Raw genomic sequence first — 23,235 nt, 5'->3', positions numbered from 1 at the left:
TTTTTAATGAAAGATAGGAAGCCTGAATAGGTAATAAAAAATAGTCAGAAGGTGTTCCACCTGGCCAGTGCGCCTCGAATGTTCTGCTGTTTGGTGGAGAGAATTTGCGCAGGAAGCAGGTGCATCTCCTTTTCCTTCTAGTGCAAAATAGCCTTCCTCAGGCACCTTCCTCTGTGGAGTTGAAAGCGTTTCTTGGGAGACTGGGTATTTTGGTAACATCTAAACGCCTTGAATGAATTGGGGCCTTATTAGTGAGTATCATTCAATTAAGGAATGTATTCCCTTCGGTTTCCTAAAGTAGGTGACTTGAATATTTGCTTAAATGTTAGCAGTTGTCCCAAAGGAATTTTTACATTAATAAAAGATGCGGCATTGACTGTACTCTTAAAAAAAAAAAAAAAAAAAAAGGAAGAGGATGTAGGATAGCAATAATACGTTCTTCAATCAAATTAGCGTTAGCCAAGTCATCCTCTGCCTATTCAAAATATGGAGCAGATGCATCTCCGGTAGCCATGGCCAACGTGCTAATGTCCATACGCGGCCAGGCCATCTCCTTTCGTTTGGACCACAGCCTGAGAGCTGGCTCATGGTGTCGCAGCCTTACGCAAGGGATGTGTCCGGCAGAAAGAGCAGAGCGATTCTACCTGAGCTTTGGCTGGTTTGGGTGGGTTTTGGTCATGTCACATTAACGCTTTCTATTTCCCAGGTTTTTTTTCCACCTGTAATTAATGCTATTTTATGCTGCCTGATCCCTTCGTCACCGGTAAGGTTGTGAGTAGGGTAGAGCTGTCTCTAATTTTGTAATACTAATTTACTTGTTTTGCTAAAGGCATTGGATAAGACGGTGAAAAAACTAGTAGTTCTCAGCCTTCAAGTCTGCATGAAGTAGAGCAGATAAGGGCTGCCCAGCATCTCCAGCGATTCCCTGGGCTGTGCCTGTGAAAGACACAGGGCCGGGTATATCGTATTGGTTAGGAAGCAAAAGAGTAAAGATGTATTAAAGCTTGGAAAAGCAACCTGTTTTAAATACATGAAGGGTTGTCAAGTTACGGTCTTGTTAATGGTGTGGGGGGGGAAGAGAACCTGTGCTCAGTCAGCCTGCGCGAACGCTGCCTGGCAAATCAAAATTCTAGCGCCTTGTTATTCCTGGCACATTTTAATAAGCAAATAGCAGCTTAAATAATGTATTGACAGTTGGGGCAATTACATACACACAATTTATAGCAACATAATGAGTTTGGGGTTTCTCACCCCGCCCCCCCTCCTTTTTGGGATCAGTTTAACAGCTGAAACGGTACAAATGGAAAGCCGGGAAATCGTGTTCTGCAGGGGGCAAAAAAATATGAAGTAGGGCTAGGAGTTTGCTATGTATATGGAAAAAAAACAAATGCACAGATTTGCAAACCAGTACAATAAATGGTCTAGCTGGCAGATACCCTTTGATTTTTATTTTGGTAGCTCCACAGAAAAAGCATAGCCTACTTGTGCAGGTGAGATACAAACTGAAAAGAATGCTGTTGTGTTATGCCCACTGCTACTGGCTCGGATAACTTGCCCTCCCCCTTTTTTTTTGTATGCGTGTCTTTAATCATCCTGTTCCGTGGAACGCACCGGGAAGCGTCACCGCAAACAGCGTCAGGGCTCCGGCAGTTTGGAAGTCAGTGTCCGCCTTGATCTTTGAATATGGCTTCAATCTGGTGGTTGAATGGATTCTCCTTCCCAAGCACATGAGGCCATTCGTGCAGCGCCTTCCGCCAGGTGATGCTTGTCCCAAGGGCTGCCGCGATCTGCAAACAGCACAAATACTATCCATTTCTTGTGCCTCTACAACATAGCTGTTTCATGCCAGCATTTAGGACATCCCACCAGAAAGAAGACTCCCCTGTACAGCCACGTGATGGACCGTAACCTCTAACCAAAGAAAATACCCTACTCCATCTGCTTAAATGGGGGGAAAATCCTTCTGAACAGTAAAAGTAAGGTGAGGACCATACATCTGCAACCCTCCTGACCAGTCTTTCGGTCTAACAATAGTCTCCAACCATGCCTATGATGTCTGGTCTGTAAACTTCTATTCAAAAGCCGTAGAGTCTGATTTGTTTTGGGGTTTTTTTCCCCAAAAAAACCATTTTGAAAGTATTTCAAAAGCATCGCTTGGACATAACGCATAAAACTCTTGCAAGCCCAAGGGAATTCATGCTCCTAAATGCCTCTGATACTTCTAATAGATTCTGCTTCTACTTCTAATTCTCTCTCCTATCCTGTAAGGAAACCATAGGTGCTGAGGAAAAAGAGGCCCAATTATATCTAGGTTCCAAACTACCCTGCTCTGATGCTCTAAGTTCACGCCTGCTGCTGGTTGTCTCCAAAGCTTTTTTCCATGAGACCTGCAGAAGTGATAAAATAGCTTTTCTCCTGGATGTCAGAACCATTCCAGCTTTCGTAGAGGTTTTTGCCCTACAAGTTATGCACCAAAGAGAAATTGTATCGGCTGTATTGCCTGGGTAGCAGAAAGGGAGAGAACAGCCTGATTCTCCTTTGAGTTTTCACAGCTTGCTAATGCATTTTTGTTCTAACTTATGACCTACAGTAATACTTTGCTTATAGGGTAACTTTACTTTCAACCCTACAACGCGCTCTGACATTGATTGTAATTATAAGGTTTAAACAGGTCTAACAAAGCCTTTTTTTTTTTTTTTTTTAAGGGCCGAGATGGGTTTATGGAATCAAACTATTTGGATACTGTTGTTTTGCAGTCTGGGAACACACTGGAGCCTTTGGGGAATTTTTTATGTGCATCTTTTTTAATCTTGTGCTTTTGAAAGAAGCTGTAATGATGGGCCAGAAGACAAAACCTTCCTTTTATTCAGAGTTTGTGTCAAAGAGACACTTTTGTGGGGTGGAACCTCTTAGATTCTGGTCACTCAAGGTCTCATTAAGCTAACGGAGGAATTGGGGCAGGGGAGAGGGATGGGGAGACTGTGCAATAGGGTGTTTTCTCCGTGTTAAAATTTCTAATGTGACCAAACATGACTCTTCTGGGACACCCTATGTCTGCCAGAGGGCTGAGACCAGTCTCTGTCAAAGTGGTCCGTTCTGGTATGATCGTCTCCAGACCTTCTTTACAAGTCCCTAAGCCTTCCGTATGTTTTTTAGCAGAGTCTGTGGTGCACCTTCTGCAAAAATATCGCTGGAAGTATGCTCTTGACTGAAATTTAAGGCATATGTACTTAGCCTATGTGGCTCCTGCTCAGACATCATTTCACGTATGGTATCGGTAATTTACTCTGGCTGAGTAGCGTGGCACAGAGAAGGGTTCATGATTCTAGAAATCACTTTTCTTGTAGGTCTTTTCTAAATTCCAAAGCTCTTGTGCTCTGAGACCCGCTACAATTCGTGCATTTTTTGCAATTAATTTTTTTTTGTGAGGACAACCACCCCTAAGCAATATTTTAATTGACATTTTACCTATTCCTCATAGACCCCTGGGCGACTGCAGCTGGGAGGTGGCTGTGTTATTTCAGCAGCTTTTGGCTATCTGTTTCCTCCTCTTGCACCAAGCTGGCAATGGAGATGCCTCTCGGCAAAGGGTAAATACCCAACTCATCTGATATGCGCCACTTCAGCTTTTTCTCTTTTTTTTTTTTTTTTTTTTCTGGCTGGAATGTGCTTCGCTATGTCTTAAGGAAAGAGAAAAGGGAGAATCTAATCATGCTCAAGCTGTGCTTTCCTGACTGTACATAATCATCAAGAATCTTCCAAGCATCTCAGGTTCCAGTTTGTGATGCTCAGGGCTTCCGCGTTCTCCCTGGTAGCTTCATAAAAAGCAAGAAACAAAGCCATTTATGCAGGATCTTGTTGAAATGCATGGCCCCGTCATCCAAACAAAGCAATCAGCTGTTCTAGAGAGAAGTTATATGTCCTTGAAGCCATCTGGCGCTCAGAAGGGTTTGCAGTGAGATTTCATAGTAAGGGAGAAGTGCTGGAAAAAAGGTCCCTGGGCTTCCACTATAGTCAATGGGAAGAGAAAGTCAGATTTCTTCCAAGGACAACTGAGCCGGACTTTGAGGCACGGTGTCTCAGAGACAGCTCTAGAGGGAACTGAGACAGACCGAGTGATGCATTTTGCTGTTAGGTGTCAAAAGTAAACGCTGTGAATTTCCTCCACCTCTGGCCTGAGTTGGCTGTGTTGGAAAAAACACCTCACAGAGCCAAATTTTAGCTTTGAAACTTAAAAGGAATGCAGTTATGCCAACAATGAGTGTCCTGTTTGCAGCCTTCTGTTTTGCGACTTAATAAAAACTTGCAGGGACATCCCACCCCCCACCCCCTGCCCCGAAGAAATTTGAAGTAAGGAATGAAGTTCTGGGCTAAACAAATAAGCACTTGGTGTTTATCCCTTCTTCCAAGGGTTTTTGAATATAAAATAAAATACTGCCTGGAGTGGGAACTATGGGGTCTAGTTTTTCTTGCCTGAGTGTCCTAACCTAGCCTTTTTCCAATGCATGAAAAGCCAGAATAGCTCCAATGGGACAGGGAGAATTTTACCTTTTTTCTTTTTTTCTTTTCCTTCTTGCAATGCTACGCACGCAACTCTCAGTTAGGGAGGTTCAGTTCCCTTCCACATCCTTCCTACATAGCTGGACTACTGGGTATACATGCTGACACTTGCTTCTGCCATGTTTATATCAGCAAGTTGTTGTTTTGTTGATGTTTGTTTTTTTTAATTAAAGAGACAGCAGATAAACAGCCGGTGAAATCCAGGGGCAGACACCAGTTTATCCTGCCCACTGCTGTATCACAAAGACTAGGAATCGCGGTGCCCTTCCAGCCCACCCTTGGCAGAGAGGGGCACTGCGGTTCTTGTATTCCAGACTCCAAATTTTCTCTGCATCTGACGGCAAGAGCTAAAATCTTTATGCTTTCCTTGGAGTGCTGCTCAATTCAAAGATTTGTGAATATTTGTCAAGTGCTTTGAGATCTTCAGAGAGAAAATTCAGTAGCAATGCCCAGGCTAGGTCTTATCCATCGTGTTTATTAGTCGAGCTGTACGTGAAGCGTGGGGAATAGCTGCAGAGGTTGAAGTAAGAGCCCCCATTCGCTTGAGGAGCTGCACAGCATCAATCCTCTCCCGCTAGGCAGCTCTATACGGTATAAGAGCCGTACCTGGCCAGAGGCATTCACGTCGGTAGAAAGTAAAACTTTAAATAAAACTAGTATGAGGAGTGAGTGACTTGTTTATCATCTCTCTCAAGCGTCCTCTTAAATAGCACTCTCTGCTCACACTTCCCCTTCTTTTTATTAAGAGAGCCACTCTTTCGGAGCAGAGTGCTACGTCTTGGTCCAAATAGTGGTATGTTGATAACAGATTCTGTATACTAGCAGGAAAAGAAAAATGGATTTAAAGCAGTGGATGTTTGGATAAGGCTAATTAATAAATCCTAGAAGGGCAATAACTCACTTGAAGTGAGGCATATCTACAGCTGGCACCTTGACTCTAAGGGAAAATGTACCTATAAAAGCATTAACGTCATCCTAACAGCAGGAGGGGGAGATCATAACCGCTGCAGGATGCCAGGTCCTGAGGGAGTGAAATATGGCAGCGCTTCGCCGGATCCTGCAGCTCGGCACTCCGGGGGCTGCGTGTAGGTTTGCGGCTGCCCTTCAATGCCCTTTTGTAATTTTCTTTTGGCTTAGGCGGGATCCCTTTAAGATAAATACTTGCTGCCTTCAACTCTGTGCTGCCTTTCAGCTGCTGGTGGGATATGGGACACGGGCAAGAGCCTGGATGAAAAAATGTGGTCTGGCGAGCTTGGCTCCCATGGTGGCCTGTTGCTGGGGGTTATAAGAAGCCTCGGGCCAGCCTCAGGGTAAGGCACAAAAATAACGCAAAGATCTTTTCTTCTTTACTCCAGGCTCTTTGTATTGCACCGTTTCCCCAGATGGCAGGGATGGGAATGGGGTTCATTTCGTCACTGTTTTTGCTCTCGTTTCATTTGCCAAGCTTTCTCTAATTGCTTCCTTGCAAAAGGCCTGCAGCAAAAAATCCAGACGCGCTTTCTCCACGTCCCTGGGCTGCGAGCTCATACATTCATGCAGCTCTCTCCTGGTACTGCCTGGTAGCCAGGCAGGAATTTCTGCTATGAAGGAGTCCCTCTTCAAACAGGAGCCTCTTTTGACTTGGCAAGGCTAAGCAAGCCGCCATATTTCTTCGGCTGACTGGCATGGATGTAAAAGATAGCAACCGAAGCCTGTATTTTGGCTTTGGACTTCCCCCCACCATTCCGCACTGGCTGAACTGTCAGCACAGTCAATGGGGAAGCTGCTGAAATGTTGGAATCCATCAGAGCTTGCAATGTGCTCCCGTTGAAGTGCTTCTCCACGGACTGCTCTTTCCCAGCGTGGAAGACGGTATTGCATCGGGTCATTTGGTGGTGGCGGTGAATATATATGGCGTGTTAGCTCACATCATAAAACTGGTCCAGAAATTCACCTCGTGCTTTTGAGCAGGGGGACCTGCCAAGAGATACTGTTGGCTGGGTGGCATGGTGGGGTTTGCTCACACGGCTTGGTCATGCCGGGGTGGAAGAGGGTGTGCAGCCAGCAGCATGGAGGAAGGCAGCGGTGGCCTAGACAACAGCTTTCTCCAAACTGCTCTCGCCGTGGCACAGAGAATATGGCCATGGCACACGGTATCATACACCAGAGAAACATCACCAAGGATTGTCCCTCCTCCTACCAACTGCTGCCCAGGCCTGTGCCCCTGGGCAGGGCAGGTATGTTGGGAGTGGAGCTGGCCGCTTTGAGGGCTCGTTTGCTCACAGCAGTATGTAGCAAGAAACTTCTCATTGCTAAGTATGAGATGAGGGGATGAAGAGCAGCTGCTGTTGGGCAGAGCGCTCTGGCAGAGAGGGGAAAATCAGCTCTGCTGTCCCTCTCCATCTCACCCACCTCCTGCAATTTGCCCCCTCGTAATTTAGCCCAGTCTCATTCTTGATCTGAAGAGTCAAGATTGAAAAGCGCAGGGAAGCAGGGTGGCCTTTATTTTCGGGACTTGCCCACTGCCCCGTGTTGACTCAGTGGCTGGGGGTGACCACGTTGTGACCGGCAGGAGAGCCCTGGCCAGGCTGTGCCCTGTGGTTGCTGCCACAGACTGCATGTGGGATTCCAGCTCACGTGCAGTTTTTCTTAGGGCGGTATGAGGAAGACTGGCTGCTGCTTTGCTTTGCGTACATATTTGAAACCTGAAGCTAGAGTGTAGAGAACCAATTGGCTTTGTTTGTAGCTGATTGCAGAACGTGCTCTGTCCACGCATTTCACAGAGTCAAAAAAAAAACTCCTTTGAAGGGAATATGGTGGGAACGAGGCGACCTCACAGTAGGTTATCGAACCCAAGCAAGGAGTTACAGCGGAGCAGCTCCTTCTCCTTCCCTTTCATTTATTTCTGACTCTAAACCTTCCCCTGCCACCCATCCTTGGAGATCAAGCAAGTGGGAGGAAACTTCTTCATACATGTATCCGCAGACCGTAAAGCAATTTAAAGGTATAGCTTCAAAAAGACAGCTGCGGTGGGGAAACCCATGGCCTCGGAGGCTGCAGGGCAGGGGCAGGGCTGGAGGGGGGCGTCCCTCGGGTTTTCCCAGAGCTGCGTTGCTGCCCTGATCCCGCAAAACTCCTGCGGGTGTTTGAGCAGGCCGGTAGCGAGCCTACATGGCAAGGGTCTGGTTTTGTGGCTTAAGAGCTGTTTGGCCAGGGTCTACTGGTCAACAAGAGAAGGGAAGCAGCAGAAGACCTTGCAGGAGTTAGAACAGAGTGCAGCTGGCTGAAAGGGGGACGTCTGCTCTGGGGCTAAAGCCATCACCTCTTTCAAAAGAGGAATCCCCCCCAACCCGCATCCCCGTGGCTGTCCGACCGGGTGCCTCGGGCAGCGGCGGGCGCTGGCATCCCACCCGTCTGCCGGGGCCGGGTTTTTACCTGGCTGGGATGGAATCCATCGACTGGTTCGATCAGCTGCCAGGGCTGGCCTCCCATCTTGCGCCACTCCTCGGCCGCTGCCAAGAAGAACGTAAGCGGAGGGGTTACCACCGGGGAACACGTAGGCGCCCGCCCGGAGATGTACCACCCCCCCCAGCTTTCTCACAGCACCGCTGGTATTTTTAAACACAGGACAGCTCTGCATGAAGATTATGATAATTCATATAAAGTTGTCAGAGCCAATATTGTGTACAATCCCTTCTCCTCGGGGCAGTATTTAGGCCTTTATTTGTAATTTTTTTTTTCTCTGCGATATTTATGCAAGGAAGCACTTTGAACATAAAAGATCGTAAAACAATTCACTTTCCCTCACAACTAAGATGGATGCCGTAGCAAGTAAGGCTGTAAATTATTTAATACTGATCTAGTACTTGTGCATTTCCCATTTTCAGTTGCATCTTCAGCAGTGCAAAAAAATAAGAGACATGAAGAAAGTAGCGCTTTCTAGAGAAAGAGATGGTAACACAATATTCGCATGGGCTGATGTCTGCAGGACTAGACTGTCATTTCCAGTTACTTCTCTTCTGAGCGGTCTTTTTCAACTCCAACAAAATAACCTTTTGAATTACATAAGCATGACATTCAATGCAAATGACGCTGTGCTGTAAGCCCCAGAGCCATTAGAGAAGTAAAAAGCTTTCTCCCTTCCAAAGGGCTGCGGAGTGATCAAACATGGGACTAGTGGATATGCCACTAACAGACTGTAAATTCAATAATTTCTTTTATAATGACAGATTACGAATTCTTAATAGCGTTACGCAGGCATCCTGTCAGGAGGAAAGTGTTCTCCGTTCAAGCACCGCAGTTCTGACCTAGACTCATCGCTGTTTATTGGACCCCGGCTATTGTCTCAAAAAAATGTCGGCTGCGTCCCCATACTAATTTTGAATTCAAAGAAAGGGCGATATTCCCACTTCGACTATAGAAACCTACTTGAGATGCTTTAGTCAACACCCAAAGTAAGCTGTTTCAAGACACAGGGCTTGGAGCTTTGTTTCAAATTTGCAATATTTAGATTACACCACGGAGTGCGCATGCAGATGCACGGGGTGAGCTTGCCTAACTCCTTATATATGATGCTATATGTTGAGTTTGAGACTGTGTATCGTCTTTTACTTTGTAGAGGGGCTACTGTTCCACTGTCAGAAACAGCAGAGGAGGAAGTAAAATAACTGAGGTTTATATCAAGATAGGTGAATTTAGACCATTAGACTTGACCTCCAAAAATCCTAGAGCAGTTGAACAAATACCCACCACTTGATTATGTCTTATTGTCTTAAAAGTGCCTATTGCCCTGGCTAGACTAGACTAGAGCTTGCTCCCATCCACACCAAGAAAAAGCCAAAACAATCAACCCCTATCCCCCTATTTATTGCACTGCTTCGTACAGGAACCACTAAGTTCTTCAGCCAAAGGCAACATCTGAGCTTGAACGTCCATTAAATCCAGAATAAATTCTAGGATACTCAAATTTTACTCCAAGAAAGCTGGGAGCTGCTATGTATATAGGTGCCCAGGCCAGCCCGGAATCAATGTACTCGTCACAGTGTGCAACCACTGCTAAATATTTGATGTCTGGAGAGTTTAGGGGAGGATTTTCGCTTGCTTCAGAAGGAGACTAGAAAAGTAGGTCAGCAGCCATCGCTGGCTTTTGAGCACACACTCACGAACTGACAGCTTTCCTGACGGCAAGCTCGAATTGTTGGCTCCAGGGCTGCAGGAAACTTTGCAAAGTGTCTTCCAGAGCTGATGTTTGTGTGTGCATGTGTGATTTTGTTTACCTCATTTATTTGATGCGATGTAATCAAGAACAGCAAATTATATTAAGATGTTTCTTTTCGTGAAAGCAAATAAATTACCTAAAGTTAGTCATTTAACTTATTAAAGTAATTTGCCTACCCAGCAGGTAGTTTGTTCCAAATCCTAATGACTTGTTAAATATTAAGTAGCTGAGGCAAAAGCTGCAAAGAGACTTGGACATCCTGCAACTCTGTGCTACATTATCAAACTCGACAGTGGAGCCCACCTCTCTGAGATACTTTTGGACAGAAAGACTCCCTCTCCCATCTTCCCTTCTTTACCTCCTCCGTACGGTCTGCACGAGACCCAGGACCAGCTTCCCAAATTAGGTCATGTAGGATAAAATAAATAGGCAAACTTTGATAGGATTTGCCTGCAAAATGAGATTTTTTTTGCAATAATCTTAGGCACCTCGGCAGCTTCGTGCTTCCAAGGACAGCCAGGCACTGATGGGGAGAGGTGTTTTGAAAGTTTTTTCAACACTTTGAAGTATTGCCAGGGTGCTTCTGTCCCTTCATGGCTCTGGCTTCAGCTGTCTGCATGCTGGGATTTAAAATACAGTCCCCAGGCAAAATTTTTGAAGAGGGACCAACATGGAACTACCTCTCTTTGGGAATATGCTGATCAGTGTTTTTTTTCCCAATTATTATATACTATTTTTGGAATGTAAAAGTTCATGTCATCAGGGAGGGCCTCCAGGTGACCAGGGCTGGAGGTTCTGCCCCATGAATGGAGGCTGAGCAACAGGGATGGTCCACCCTGGGAAAGAGCCTATGGGAAGATGATGAGGACGGGACCAGTCCCTTCACAGCAGAGAACAGCACAGTGGGAGGGGGAGAGACAAACAGGCATAAGTTGAAACATGGGAGGATGAGGCTGGATATAGGGAAAAAGCTGCTTTCCTACTTTCCCATCACTAACTACTTGAATATGTAGCCCACAATCTCTCACCTCATGCTGATCCTTTTTTAAAAAAGAAAGAGCAAACGCGTTTCTCCTCGCGATGAAGCTAGGCTTACCTAAAGTCACTTAAGATCACAGAAGGATGAGTTCTGTGAGATTTCCAAGTCAAAAGTTACAGTAGTACGCAGGTGCTTAAGGAAGCATAGGAAAGAAGCCAGTTCTTCCTGGGAGAGGTGCTTATCTTGGCAGAGGTCCATGGTTACCCCAACCAGGGAAGCCGGGAGATGGCATCAGGGGTCCGCGCCTTGTCCCCAGCCCTGCCAGCAGGGTCACCTGGGCTGGCTGCCTACGCTGCCCTTCTCCCAGTACAGCGCTAAAATATGAGGAGCATATTAGCAGCCCAGCACTTGACTCAATGCTTCGTGAGAAAGACAGGAAAAAAGCAACTTACTTTGTCTCAGTGGGAAATCCATGTAGAAAATATCGAAGTTGGCAAATTTCTCAGATGTCGCTATTTCTTTCAGGACGTTGGAAAGTTGTAACGCTCTCTGCAAAAATCAAGCGATTTAATGACAATTCATTGCTACTCATGCTGCTTTGCGTGGATTCAGCTTCTGTCACCCATGCATGGTCAGGAATTTGAAAGCTAATGTTGCCCTTGCAGCTGGGGGAAAGGAGGTGAAACGGGGTTCTTCATACGTAGACTTGCGTGAGCCCCACCAGCCTTTGGGCTCCCCATCTCATCATGCGGTACATCTTTGCAGGTTCTACCGAGGCCTCAGCTGGTGTAATAAGTTTAATACAGCATATGGTTATTTTACTGGAGACCTCTTTTAGTAGTGTCTCTATGCCTACACAAGTATTCTGAATTTCTCGGTTTCGGAGGCCTCTTGATGAGTGGCAGCTCGTTCATTTCCATTTCTCTTAAAGGAGACTGAAACTTTTCGTACAGGAAAAATGTTCTCCTTCCCCATTATCCTTCCTGCTAGTGTGCTGTGGGTGCTAATGCTTATCTAGCCAGACCACATTCTGCTCTTACTTTCATCAGAGTAAATTACCTCCATTGAGCGTCTACCTAACTGATATATCCAGTGTGATTTCTACAACCGTAACAGAGATCAGGATCTCCTAAATATTTAAATTGTGCAGTTTGGATAATAACGTAGACAATTAGTTTCAGACAGGGGCTCAGAAAGAAGATTAATTCATACCCTGCAGACATATGAATTGTTCATGGACAGAAGTTACATGTACTGTATGCTCTGTATTGTTGGTGCAAATACATAAGCTGCAATCCTGCAAAGATTTAAGACTGTGCTTAATTGCCTTCTGTGAAGTCAAGAGGGACAGGGCATAAAATGAAACACATATGTAAGCCTTGGTGAAATTAAGGCTATATTTTTTGTTTAGTGAATGCAAACATTAATTCAGCTATACGCAGAGATGACACCTTTGATGATATTTGGTTACTGTCTCTTTTACATGGCTGCAGGGGGGTGCTGGGATTAAAAAATCAGCTTGTACCGTAAGGGAATAAGTGGCTGATATTACGTGACATTCACTTCTGCAGCCAGATTTTTAGGGTGAGTTTTAAGACGTCTCTGTTCTCTCTGTCCCCTCTTCCTGCACTGAGCCTGGATGCTCCTTGGTCACACCATCTGGCGATTAAGTCCCCAGAAATGTGTCTGAGGAAGATTAGCACAAATCCCAAATGAAGACAGGGTAAGGCTCTTGCTCTCGGGGGGCCTGCTCCCGCTGCCAGTGAAATCTATGCAGCTGGCTTTTCATCCTCACAGCTGCTTGATTCACAAGCTTTCCTTTTTCATCAGGTACGTTTTCCCCTTAAAGAACGTGAACCTGAACAGTTTTGTCTCAGGGAGATTGCACCCCTTGAGAACAGGTTTGGGCAGCTGAGAGGTTGGAAAGGGAATACATTCACAAATCCCTTAACTTAACCATGCTGCCTCCCAGAGCCTGAGAGGCATTTGAAAGGATGGATACAGATGTTTCCGCATCTTCTCCCTGCCTTTGGAAGAAAAAAAGTGCGCTGACGTCTTGCCTTTGAGATATTAGGCTTACATCCTCAGACACAGGGACTGGGCAAACTGGAAGAGGGTCTGTGCAAGAGGACAGCCCTGGGCAACCTCATGGAGACTTACCTCCGAGGTCAAATTCCTGAGGGTCTCATTGGGAGTCAGCCAGCCGCTGCAGGGGCTCACCTGGGTGGGCAGAGGGAGTGAGGCTTTAGCAGCGGGCCGAGAGGCAAGGGGGGAGCTCGTAGGCTACAGCCAGAGACCTTACCTGGAGGCAGTTGAGGAAAGAATAAAGTTGACTGTACGTGACGTCCCTGTTCAGCTGCCCTGCAATGCACAGAGGGGGAAACTTCATGTGCCTGGTGGCCAAATGTGACTTCATCTTGCAGGTCTGTGCGTTCCCATGCATTAGACCCCTCGGTGGGGAGAGGCGCCCTGGGACCCCCAACCCACCCCCAGGTTACCCTCCTACCAACAGAGCCGGGGTACAACAGAGGTGGCACCCATGCATCTTTCCCGCCTGTGTCCCCACAGCAAACAGAGCCGCTTTTGCTACTCTCCGGCTTTTCATGGCAGCATGCAGAGCCACTTCGTGACAGGATGAGGGGAAGTGGTTTTAAAGTAGAACAGGGTAGGTTTAGATTAGTCATTAGGATGAAGTTCTTTACAATGAGAGCGGTGAGACACTGGAACAGGTTGCCCAGAGTGGTGGTGGAGGCCCCATCCCTGGAGACATTCAAGGCCAGGCTGGATGAGGCTCTGAGCAACCTGATCTGGTTAAAGGTGTCCCTGCTTACTGCAGGGGGGTTGGACTAGGTGACCTTTAAAGGTCCCTTCCAACCCAACACATTCTATGATTCTACGATTCTTGCTTCTCTCCAGCCTTTCATGTGTGATTCGTCTCACGTGCAGGGTTAGTCATCACAGCCTGTGCCAATCTCTGAGGAGCGTGACTGATATTTTATCCATTAACGTGTCCCTCACCCGCCAAACAAATGCAGGGGTCGCCAAGCTGAAGGGAAGACTGGAGGTGCCTGTATATACTCTAAGTTTCGCATTTACCTCTGAGAGGTTAGCCTTAAAAGGGAGGACCAATTTTGCTGTCACAGAGGGAAGTGGATATGCTTGTGTGGGTGAGAAAATTCAAGCACCAAGTCAAACACTTAGCTGACATTCCCTAAAATTCACTGTGCTACGCAATAGCCTGGCTTGCTGAGAAAATTATCCATTTTCTCAACCTTTTTGCTTCTTTGGTAGCTATAACCAAGATGGAAATTAAATGGCCACTCAGTTCTCTGAGTTTGTAGTGCACTGATCATCCCGTCAGGCTTCGTTATGTTTTCAGCACTGAAATAAGCAATTTTTGTTGTTGCTGCCACAGAAACTGCAAAGTATAATCTCTCCCAAGTGAAACGGGCTCCTCGGGTTGCTTTGCAGCAGCTCTGTGATATGGATGCAATTCCTGCCTATCTCATGGCTGCCCATCACCCAGCAGCAGTATCAGCTGCCTGAGGAGCAAAAGATGGGGAGCTCAAAGAGCTGGTGTCGCTCCCAGATATTGGGGATGTCTGTCCTAGTTTGAGTGACACAGGACTAATTTCTCTTCTAATGCTGGAGAAAACTACACTTTTAGAAGACTCTAGTGTCTGAATCCGTGAAAATATTTACTTTAGAGCCAGCTATGCTATCTGGGATTCAAGGTCTTAGCGTTTTTGAGCCTTGCCAGGTGCAGGGATGAGGAGGAGCAAGACCTGGGCACTTGACCCAGGCTGGCCTGCAGGATTATTTCATACCATGAACATCACATTCAACATATATTAGAAAGTTTGCTGCAAAGCTCTCTCTCTCTCTCCCTTGATGGCAGCAGTCCAGAGAACTTCTTGCCCCGGTGCCGGACGCCTGAGCCCTTCCCTTCCTCCCGAAGCCGTAGTGCTCGCAGTGTCCGACATTTGCTGTCCACGGCTGGGAGTGCACAGCTTCTGCTGATGGAATTGGCTGAGTATAGTCCTTGTATATTTTATATTGGTATTAGGATCAATACTGGTTCTTTAGTATTATTGTTAATTATTTAGTCTTATCCTATTAAATCTATTTACATTTCAACCCTTGTGTTTCCTTCTTTTCCTTGATTCCCGTTCCTGGGTGGGGAGGGGTCATCGGGTGATAGAGTAATTGTCTAAATGACAATAAATTGTTATGGGTTTCTCAGACCATAACGATGTCCCAGACCCATGTAGCCTGAGAACATCGGGCCCTGGGATGGGCTGTCAGGGGGACCAGGGATTCGGCAGAAAGGCAGTCACGCCTGACCGGCAGCCAAGCGGGGAAACCTCCTCGCAACCTGTCGGAGGATCTGCCAGAAGTGATCTCTTGCTGCAAAATGTGTTGCTTAGGATTAATTGGGTCCCTCCAAGGCAAATAAGCCCCTCTGAAAAATTTCCAACTGGTCCTATAGCTAATCACTGCTGATTTGGCTTCTGCCAAAAAATGCCACGTGTTGTCTCTGGTAATGAGATACCCAGTAGAGGAACTGTGCCTGTGATAAACACATACCCAAGGAAAGAAATGTGTTTATGTGACTAAAAAATAATTATCACAGGCTCACCCTGACCTGAAAGGGACAAGATTTTTCTTTTATTTTTCTTTTTTTTTTTTTTCTGTTTGCATCGGTAGTAGTATAGTGCTGATTAGAAAAAAAATGTAACAAGGTATCAGGAATAGAAATGGAGACCTCAGACTTCCCGAGAAGAAGCAAGTACTTTTGAGGGGTAAAATAACCCACAGTAGATAATGCAGAAGCCGTGGGGTCACTGGCAGTGGTTGGGAAACCTTGGGGAACCCACAGCACACAGTCTGCCAAAAGCTCTGGTACCCAGTGGTTGCCAAAATCATCTGAAGATGTAATCTACTGCTTTAATTATGTGATTTAGCTTCTCTCTCTCTTTGCTGATGAGAACTAAGGTGACGACAACTTCCCACTTGCCTAGATGCAAAAGAGATTTCTTTACCCAAATATAAATAAGAACATGCCTTTGGTCTATCATTTGGAAGCAGAATGTCCATGATGGTTCCTTGTACGTACTCTTGACTGGAGAACAAGGGACTTCAGCTCTTTGCATAAAAACTTTCTTTGCTGCCTGCATAAAGTATTTCACATTCTTTATCCACCGTGGGGTGGTATGAACTTGTAGAGAAGGGGTTCTGCAACCAGCTTCCAAGCTTCCCCACCCCACAACCTCCCGCATCCCCAAGGAAATGTTTCTACACCGACTCCAGAGGCACAGCTGTCAGACTAACCAAGGATGGACATCACACGTCATTGCATATGAATGCAGCCCGCTGTGATGGCATTCCTCCTTGCTGCTTGGCGCACGGTTGATGGCCAGACGTATGGTTCCGTGCACACTCTGAGATGACAGCTTCCCAAAGGCAGCCTCCAAATGTCTGAAAACCCTGTCCCAAAGCACCTTCCAGCAACTGCCCTCTGAAGAAATGCCCCAAAACTTGTCTGCACATGATGTGAGGTTTCAATCATCACACCTGCAGGTAGGGTAGGAGGTGGCAGGCACCCAGCACTTACGGAAAATTTATTTCTCTAATATCTAACCAGTCTTTTGCAACCCCCTGGCTTAATCTTCTGTCCTGGCCCTCATCCAGTTTTACTAAGACATCCACCAATCAGTGAGTGGAGGTGCTCACCAAATGTCCGACTCCACCTGTAACAAGAACCAGGATGAAGTGCAGGCATGCCGGCCACAATTCTGGGACAAGGCTGAGGCAGAACAGCTTGTTTCCATTTCCACAGCATGTATTGAGCCTCGTCTGGAATTGAGAGGGTTGCATCTGGGGGAGGACCAAGCAGGTTAGGGGTCTGCCCTCTAGGTGCCCTGTGCTGCGCTGGGGATGGTAAACTGTCTCTCCTACTTCTACTGCACAGCCAATATGTGTCTCATATTTCTTAGATCTCCTCCACTCTGTCTGGTTTGCTTGAAATTGTCAATAGAGTCATAAATTATTCAGGGAGAGAAGGCAACACAAGCAGGCAGATAACCAGGAGGACCCCACAACTTCTCATATTTACCTAGAGGATGGTATCTGTCATGCAGGTTATCCCAGAGAAAGCGGCCATCTACCAATCCTGTTAAAATCACGTGGCTGCCGTTTGGAAGACGGGTGTCCAGGTATCGCAGAGCTTGCATCACGTTGGAGAGCATTTCTTTGGGTGTAGTCATGTGAGCCAGCGTGTCACGGTTCCTGCAGAAGAAAAGGATGCCAACAGGACATTGTGTCACGTAACACTGTGCCCCACAAAAGGCACCTGAAACAGCAGAATTTTCTTCTTTGCCGTTCTTCCTCATTAGGTTAGCTAAATGAAACCTTATAAAAATGATGATATTTGTTTTAGTCTGTCATTGTTTTGCCAAAATCAGAACTGATATAGAAACCTCCCTCAGTGTAACCTTTCTCCCTGCTAAAACAGACAGATGCACCCCCTTTTTTTAGAGTGGCCTCCTGTCGTGTGTTAACCAAGGCGGGCAGCTAAGCATCACACGGCCTCTTCCTTGCTTCCCCTCCACCCCCAGTGAGATGGGGGAACAGGAAAGGAAGAGTAAAAGCAAGAAAACTTGGGGGTCAAGATAAAATAAAATATGTTTTTGTTCAATAAGTGAAGGAGAAGTAGAAGAAGAGAGAAAGCAAGCAGAAGAAGTGATGCATAGACAATCACTCACCACCTCCCATGGGCAGACCAATGCCCAGCCAGTTCCTGAGCAAAAGGTGGCTAACCACCCTAAAAACCCCTCCTCTCCCTTTTTATTGCTAAACACGATGTTACATCACATAGAATATCTCTTCGGCCAGTTTGGATCATCTCCCTGCTTGTGTCCCCTCCCAACCTCCTGCACACCGCCAATCTATTCACCGGGGGACCAGACTGAGAAACAGAGAAGGCCCCAACGCTGTGCAAAGACTGGTCAGCAGCAGCTGAAAAAGTGTGATATCAGCACTATTTTTGTCAAAAATCTAAAACAGAGCACCACAAGAACTTCGCTGAAGAAATTTAACTCTATCCTAGCCAGGCCCAGCACACCTCCATAAGGAAATAAGCCTTAGCTCTCCTGCTGGTTTTATTCCATGGGTTGCAAATGAGCTAGTCTTTATTTACAGAGCAGAAAGACAAATCAGAACCATGAAGAAGACTATGACCACATTGGTTTCCCATGGTGTTAAAAATCCAGTACTCCAGTAACCCTGGCACCTTGCCCTTTGTAGCTGTTGCAGAGCATCTTAAGCCACTTGATATAAACCCAGGAACTTGCCGAGCTGTCGTCCTTACAAGTCCATGCTGCTTTTGGTGACTGCAAAGTCACTGCCCTTGGTTTACTTAAACTCCAGTCTCCAACCGACATTTGACTGATCTAATGTCTACCTCAAGTTTCAGCCCAATGTCTATCTATCTCAAGCGTCTCACATGTCTTATGCCTCTTTCTACAGCTCTGCAGCGGGGGCAGGAGAGTAGCGAGGGGTCCGGACAAACATGGGGGGCTGGAAGGAGGAGGAGGAGGCTGGAGGGAGGACATATTTAAGATAAAATAGTCCTCAGAAATGTTCATTAGGGTACGGGAGCCGTGTCAGTGTCCCACACTGACCAAACACCCATGTTTTGTGTCTCTCTGGCAGGCCTGAACCTCTTTGAGCCAGAGTCCCGGGCTCAGGTTTATCGTACTCTTCTTGCATTTATCTCTAAATGCCGCAGGACAGGGAAAATTAAAATCCTGAAGTTGAAATAAATTTCAACTTATATAAGAAAAACAAGCAAAACCACCCCAGGCTGCCTGGAGAACACTGCTCTAGTTATGTTATTAAAACAACCACTTTATTACAGGAAAAGCATTCACTCGCTCTCCCCCTGAGAGCTATCACCACGCTCTCATGGAGCATGTGTCCCTAACAGAGGCTATGAGCAAGCGGGTGAACGCTGCCCTGAGGAGGCTGTCCCACCCCGGCAAGACAGGATCCACAGGTCTCTGATGTGGGGGAGACCCCGGCTCCGGCAACACCTAGGAGACAGAGCAGGGCCAGCTCCGGGAAAAAGTCACCCATTGTCCGGAGGTGTCCCATTGCCCTCTTTCAGAGCAAAGAGTCAGTGAGATGGAAAGAAGGACACTATTGCGAGCTTTTACAAACCCCAGGTGGCTCCATGGTGGCCTGGGCTCCCTTGGGGCATGTGGAGCAGAGCATGTAAATCTATAAATTGCCTTTTTTGAATTGGGAAAGACAACAACAAAGACATGCGTTTGCAACACAAGATCCTAAAAGAGCCCCCAGAAATAGCAGCAAGGGCACCATAGCCGGAATTTGGAGCACATCAACATGTGTGGCCATGCACAGCATGGACCACGCACCTTGGGAAGCAGGCTCTCGTGACAGTTTTTGTCCGTCCTTGGTGGTGCAGCTCAGCTGGGCCAAGGCTTTCAGAAAGAAAGCCTCAACACCCGCTGAGGAATTGATCTTGTTGCTCAAGAAGAAAGACAGGGGACATCCTTCCAAGGAGTGCATAGTTCCCACATTTTCTCCTCATGGCCTTGTAGGGAAGCAATCAGCCTAGCAGCCAGGAGGCTCCATCCAGGTCCTTTCCCTGGGAAGGTCCTTTAATCTCTTTCATGGCTTCCCAGGGGTAAGAAAAGGGCAAACTTGACGCTTGCAGTGCCAAGAGAGCTGCTGGGGAATCTGATAGGATTTCTTGTCCATGAACGCCATGGAAGCAGGAGCTTTCAAAAGTGTTGTTGTTCTGTCTTGAGGCATTAGAAATGTTTCTGCTTGGGGGAAAGAGAGAGGTTGGTGCTGAGTCCCACGTGAGAGAACCATGTTCCCTAGCAAGGATTTGGAATTCTTCAGTGGGCTGTGTTTTGCACACAAAATAATAATTAGAAAAGTTCCCTGGGACCAGAAATTTATCTTAATGCAGTATGTGCTGCTGAAGCGTTTGAGACTTTCTGGTTAGGGAGAGCTGAAAAACAGCATTAAGATTCAGGCTTATCCTTATGACAGCCATCCAAGCAAGGTACTTTTGAGATAAGGCTGTGGTTTTGCCCTTAAATTACTTCATTTCGCCTGCAGGTGTTGCAGCACTTGATTTCAAAATACTGCTCTGATGTAAGGCCTCTACCACAAGTAAACACGTCAGTGTGAGCTGAAATTAATATGACATTCATAACTCTACTTTCTCGTGTCATTCTCTGCTGAAGTCATGCAGATATTTCAGTTCTTTTCCTCACATTTCCTTTCTGTGCCAGGCTATGAAATTAAAACCGACTTAGATGCAAGCCATCTTGTAAGTACATTCATTTTGGACTCTGCCATAAGGACTTCAAGGTGAAGTTCTCACCCAGGTGAGCACCAGGGGCCATTGTGGTACCCTCACAAGGTCCCCCTGGGAGGCAGCAGCCAGTGACTGCCTCTGCCCACCTGGGATGTCTGGAAGCTGATGTTGGCCACGGACCATAACAAGGGGATGTTAATATTAGCATTCTTGCTGCATTGGATCTGGGTATTTTAGGGAGCATACCCTGCCCCCTCAATACACAAAAGCACAGTAATATCCTCGGATGTGCACACAATTCCTGGATGTCCTAACACTACGGTTACCTTAGCTGTGCACACGTATAACACAGAGGGACCAGACAGCAACATGCAATCTGTGTGAAGCTTTTCTAGATCTCCTCTGCCACAGAGACCTCCTCCAGTCCCTTATAGCAGGGTCTGGCACAGTCCAAACACAGCTCTCCACCCTTCTTCTTCACAGGGTTGGTGGGCCTGGCCTGCCACGTCCTGCAGGGCAGCGATTCACCCCTTCCCATGAGCCCAGCCCGAATAAATATCCCCCCAGACCATGTTTCAGACATACATCTGGTTTCCAGCCACATGCTGTTACGTGCCCAGGGTTTGGGCCATGCATGTTGCATGGTCACACGCTATTTTTAGGGCCGGAGAGGTGCAGCAGGACTTTGGTGACAGTAGCCTTACAATAAGGGAGCGTTATGCTCTTGCCGGTGCTCGTGCCACTTCCCTCAAGTTCCCATCCCAGCTGCTGTCACCTTTCTGTTTGTTGCAGATGCCATAACTGCGAAGCTGGGAAAGAGAGGCTGGAAAAATGGTGCCTTGCCCCAAACACAACTAATATGTGCAATTAATTGTACAGCATTTGAGACTGCTGGTGCTCATGATTTTCTTGTCTGATTTTTTTTGTTTTGTTCCAGGTCTGTGTGTCCCACATTGTGTCCCACATTTACACCTCAGTGGGCTAAGAGATACCATTGCCATCTGTCTTTATTTTTCTAACCCCCCTCTTTGGACAGCACGGTGTGGAGACTACTGGGAACGTGTAACACAGGCTGCCAATTTCATTATCTTTCTCCGCTACAAACATCCATATTACTCATTGCCCTGCTCTTCGCATGGGGTGAAATACTGGCGTTTTAACAATGCCTTGGCTACGAGCTGTATCTCCGGTGTGCTCAGCACACTGCTCTCTTTTAAAGGTGAAATACAGGATAAGGCCAAAAAGGCTCTATTACTGCAGTTTAAAGCTGTCCTTGAAGAGGTCTTTGTTTGTCAAGCCCTAAGTTTGAAGTCAAGCCCATCGGATGCTCCGCATCCTCCGTAACCTCTGTGGGCACATCAGAGCCAGGGCAGCTACACACAGTGACCGGGCACTGAAAAAATTTCTCTCCCCTGTACATCCCACTTGATGGAAACAGCGTGTTGCTACAGAAGCTGCAGCATCTTTCCTTGCTGGAGTCACGGGGATCGCTACAGCCTGATAGCCTCTTTTGATGCTGCAAATGTTTTGGAAGAAAACAGACAGCAGAGAGAATTTGAGCAGGCTAAAGTGTTTCTGCCAGGTAATGGACGCTGGGATAAAAAGACAGCAGAGTTTCAGTAATAAATACTGTTTCGGAACACACAAATGGGCAAGGCGAGGCCAAAAGGTTTAAATTTGTGGACAATTTCTTTTTACTTTAGGCAAGAATAGAAAGAGGCGTTAGAGACAGGGGAAGTGAAAGGAATAACCTGCAGAATGATAAATAAAACGAAGGAAAAAAAGGTGCTTTTAACAAAACCAGTGTAACAGCAAAATTGAAATATGTACACAACAGAGCCTGGGCCAAGCCTGGGAGAAGACACCTTGAAAGTCTTGGCAGCAGGAGCCACGGACTTCAGTGAAGGTGCTATTTGGGGGAAGGGGAGGGGCTCATCATCCTGGGGGTGGTCGTAATGATACCTCCATAAATTTCTCAATAAACAGATGCCCAGGGCAATCTGGTCAGCAAGCAGGAGGAGGTCTGTCACTGCTTTTCCCACTCAGTTGAAGGGTTTTGGCGTTACTTTTGAGGATTTGTGCGTCCTTCCTGTAACAGGAGGGTGGTGCTGAGGGCAGATTTGGCGGTTCTGGGCAGGGGCACAGAGAGAGCACGAGCACCAGAGGGAGTTAGAATTAGATGATATTTAAGGTCCCTTGTAACCCGAACCATTCTATGATTCTATGAGATGCCAAGGGTGAAGGTTTCATGGGAGGCTATTTCTGCATGCTGCCCCACACATGGCCTGGGAGATGATGGTGCCAGGGAAGGACCTAAAAGGTGGCCCCTGTGGTCCCACTTCTGCCCCAGCTGAGGTCTCCTGGGTGCTGCGGTGGCAGGGAAAGCCCTGCTTGGCCATCCCCATCTGGAGCACAACACCTGACATGCAAAGCTTCAACCCAAGCACTTACTGTTAAGCCAAGTTTTAGGATACCAAACTATTTTTGTGGCAAGATATTTTAATGGCAAAGTCCTACAGCCTGCAAAATAGGTCCCACTTCATTGTACAACCTGCAGGTGAGACTTTTAAAGGCTTCGGAAGGGGACTTAGCTGAGCGTGTGTAATTTATTAAAATGACTGTTTTGAAAGTCTCAGCATAAGTTAGATTTCTTCCTTCCTTCCACTTAAAAGAAAATCTGAAGATTCCTCACGGTGAAAATAATGTTACACTAACAACAGCACTTGGACCACCTGCAGAACCGAAGCTGCGGTGTGGATGTGCGGAGCATTGGCCTGGTTGCGAGGTGTTTTCTGCCTTCCCGCTACCGGGAGGAAGGGAAGCATCCAACTAGTGACCCCTTGGCGTCCCTGCGAGCATTGCTAATGGATAATGCCAGAACTATTAGTTTTGAAAGCTTCAGTTCATTCTCCTGCTGAGCTTATGACGCGAGTAAAGGCAAGAGAGACAAAACACCTCATCAGGAGAGCGCAGCGAAGACTGCGGGCAGCGTGCAGCAGAGGCAGGGCGAAAATAGACCTCGACAGGGGACTACATTGTCGTTCTTCAGAAGAGGTAAACCAGTCACGCTCTCCCTCCTGACAGGAGGTGACACACGTGCTTTTAAACTCTTCCCCCCCCACCACCCCCGCATCCTGTTGTTGT

General features: G+C 46.8%; 1 protein-coding gene across 1 annotated transcript in view; it reads right to left on the bottom strand.

Annotated features, from left to right (window-relative positions):
• Positions 1-23,235, bottom strand: part of AOAH (acyloxyacyl hydrolase) — a 111,482-nt gene that overhangs the window by 26,271 nt on the left and 61,976 nt on the right. Inside the window, 6 exon segments of the mRNA XM_063325499.1 lie at positions 1,612-1,787; positions 7,975-8,051; positions 11,189-11,285; positions 12,897-12,956; positions 13,039-13,097; positions 16,852-17,024. Of these exon segments, the coding sequence (XP_063181569.1) occupies positions 1,659-1,787; positions 7,975-8,051; positions 11,189-11,285; positions 12,897-12,956; positions 13,039-13,097; positions 16,852-17,024 (595 nt within the window). The 3' untranslated portion in view covers positions 1,612-1,658.

This window comes from Chroicocephalus ridibundus, chromosome 2, assembly GCF_963924245.1.
Source record: "Chroicocephalus ridibundus chromosome 2, bChrRid1.1, whole genome shotgun sequence".
Classification (NCBI taxonomy): domain Eukaryota; kingdom Metazoa; phylum Chordata; class Aves; order Charadriiformes; family Laridae; genus Chroicocephalus; species Chroicocephalus ridibundus.
The sequence above is the reverse complement of the archived record's forward strand: the minus strand, read 5'-3'. Positions and strand labels throughout refer to the sequence as shown.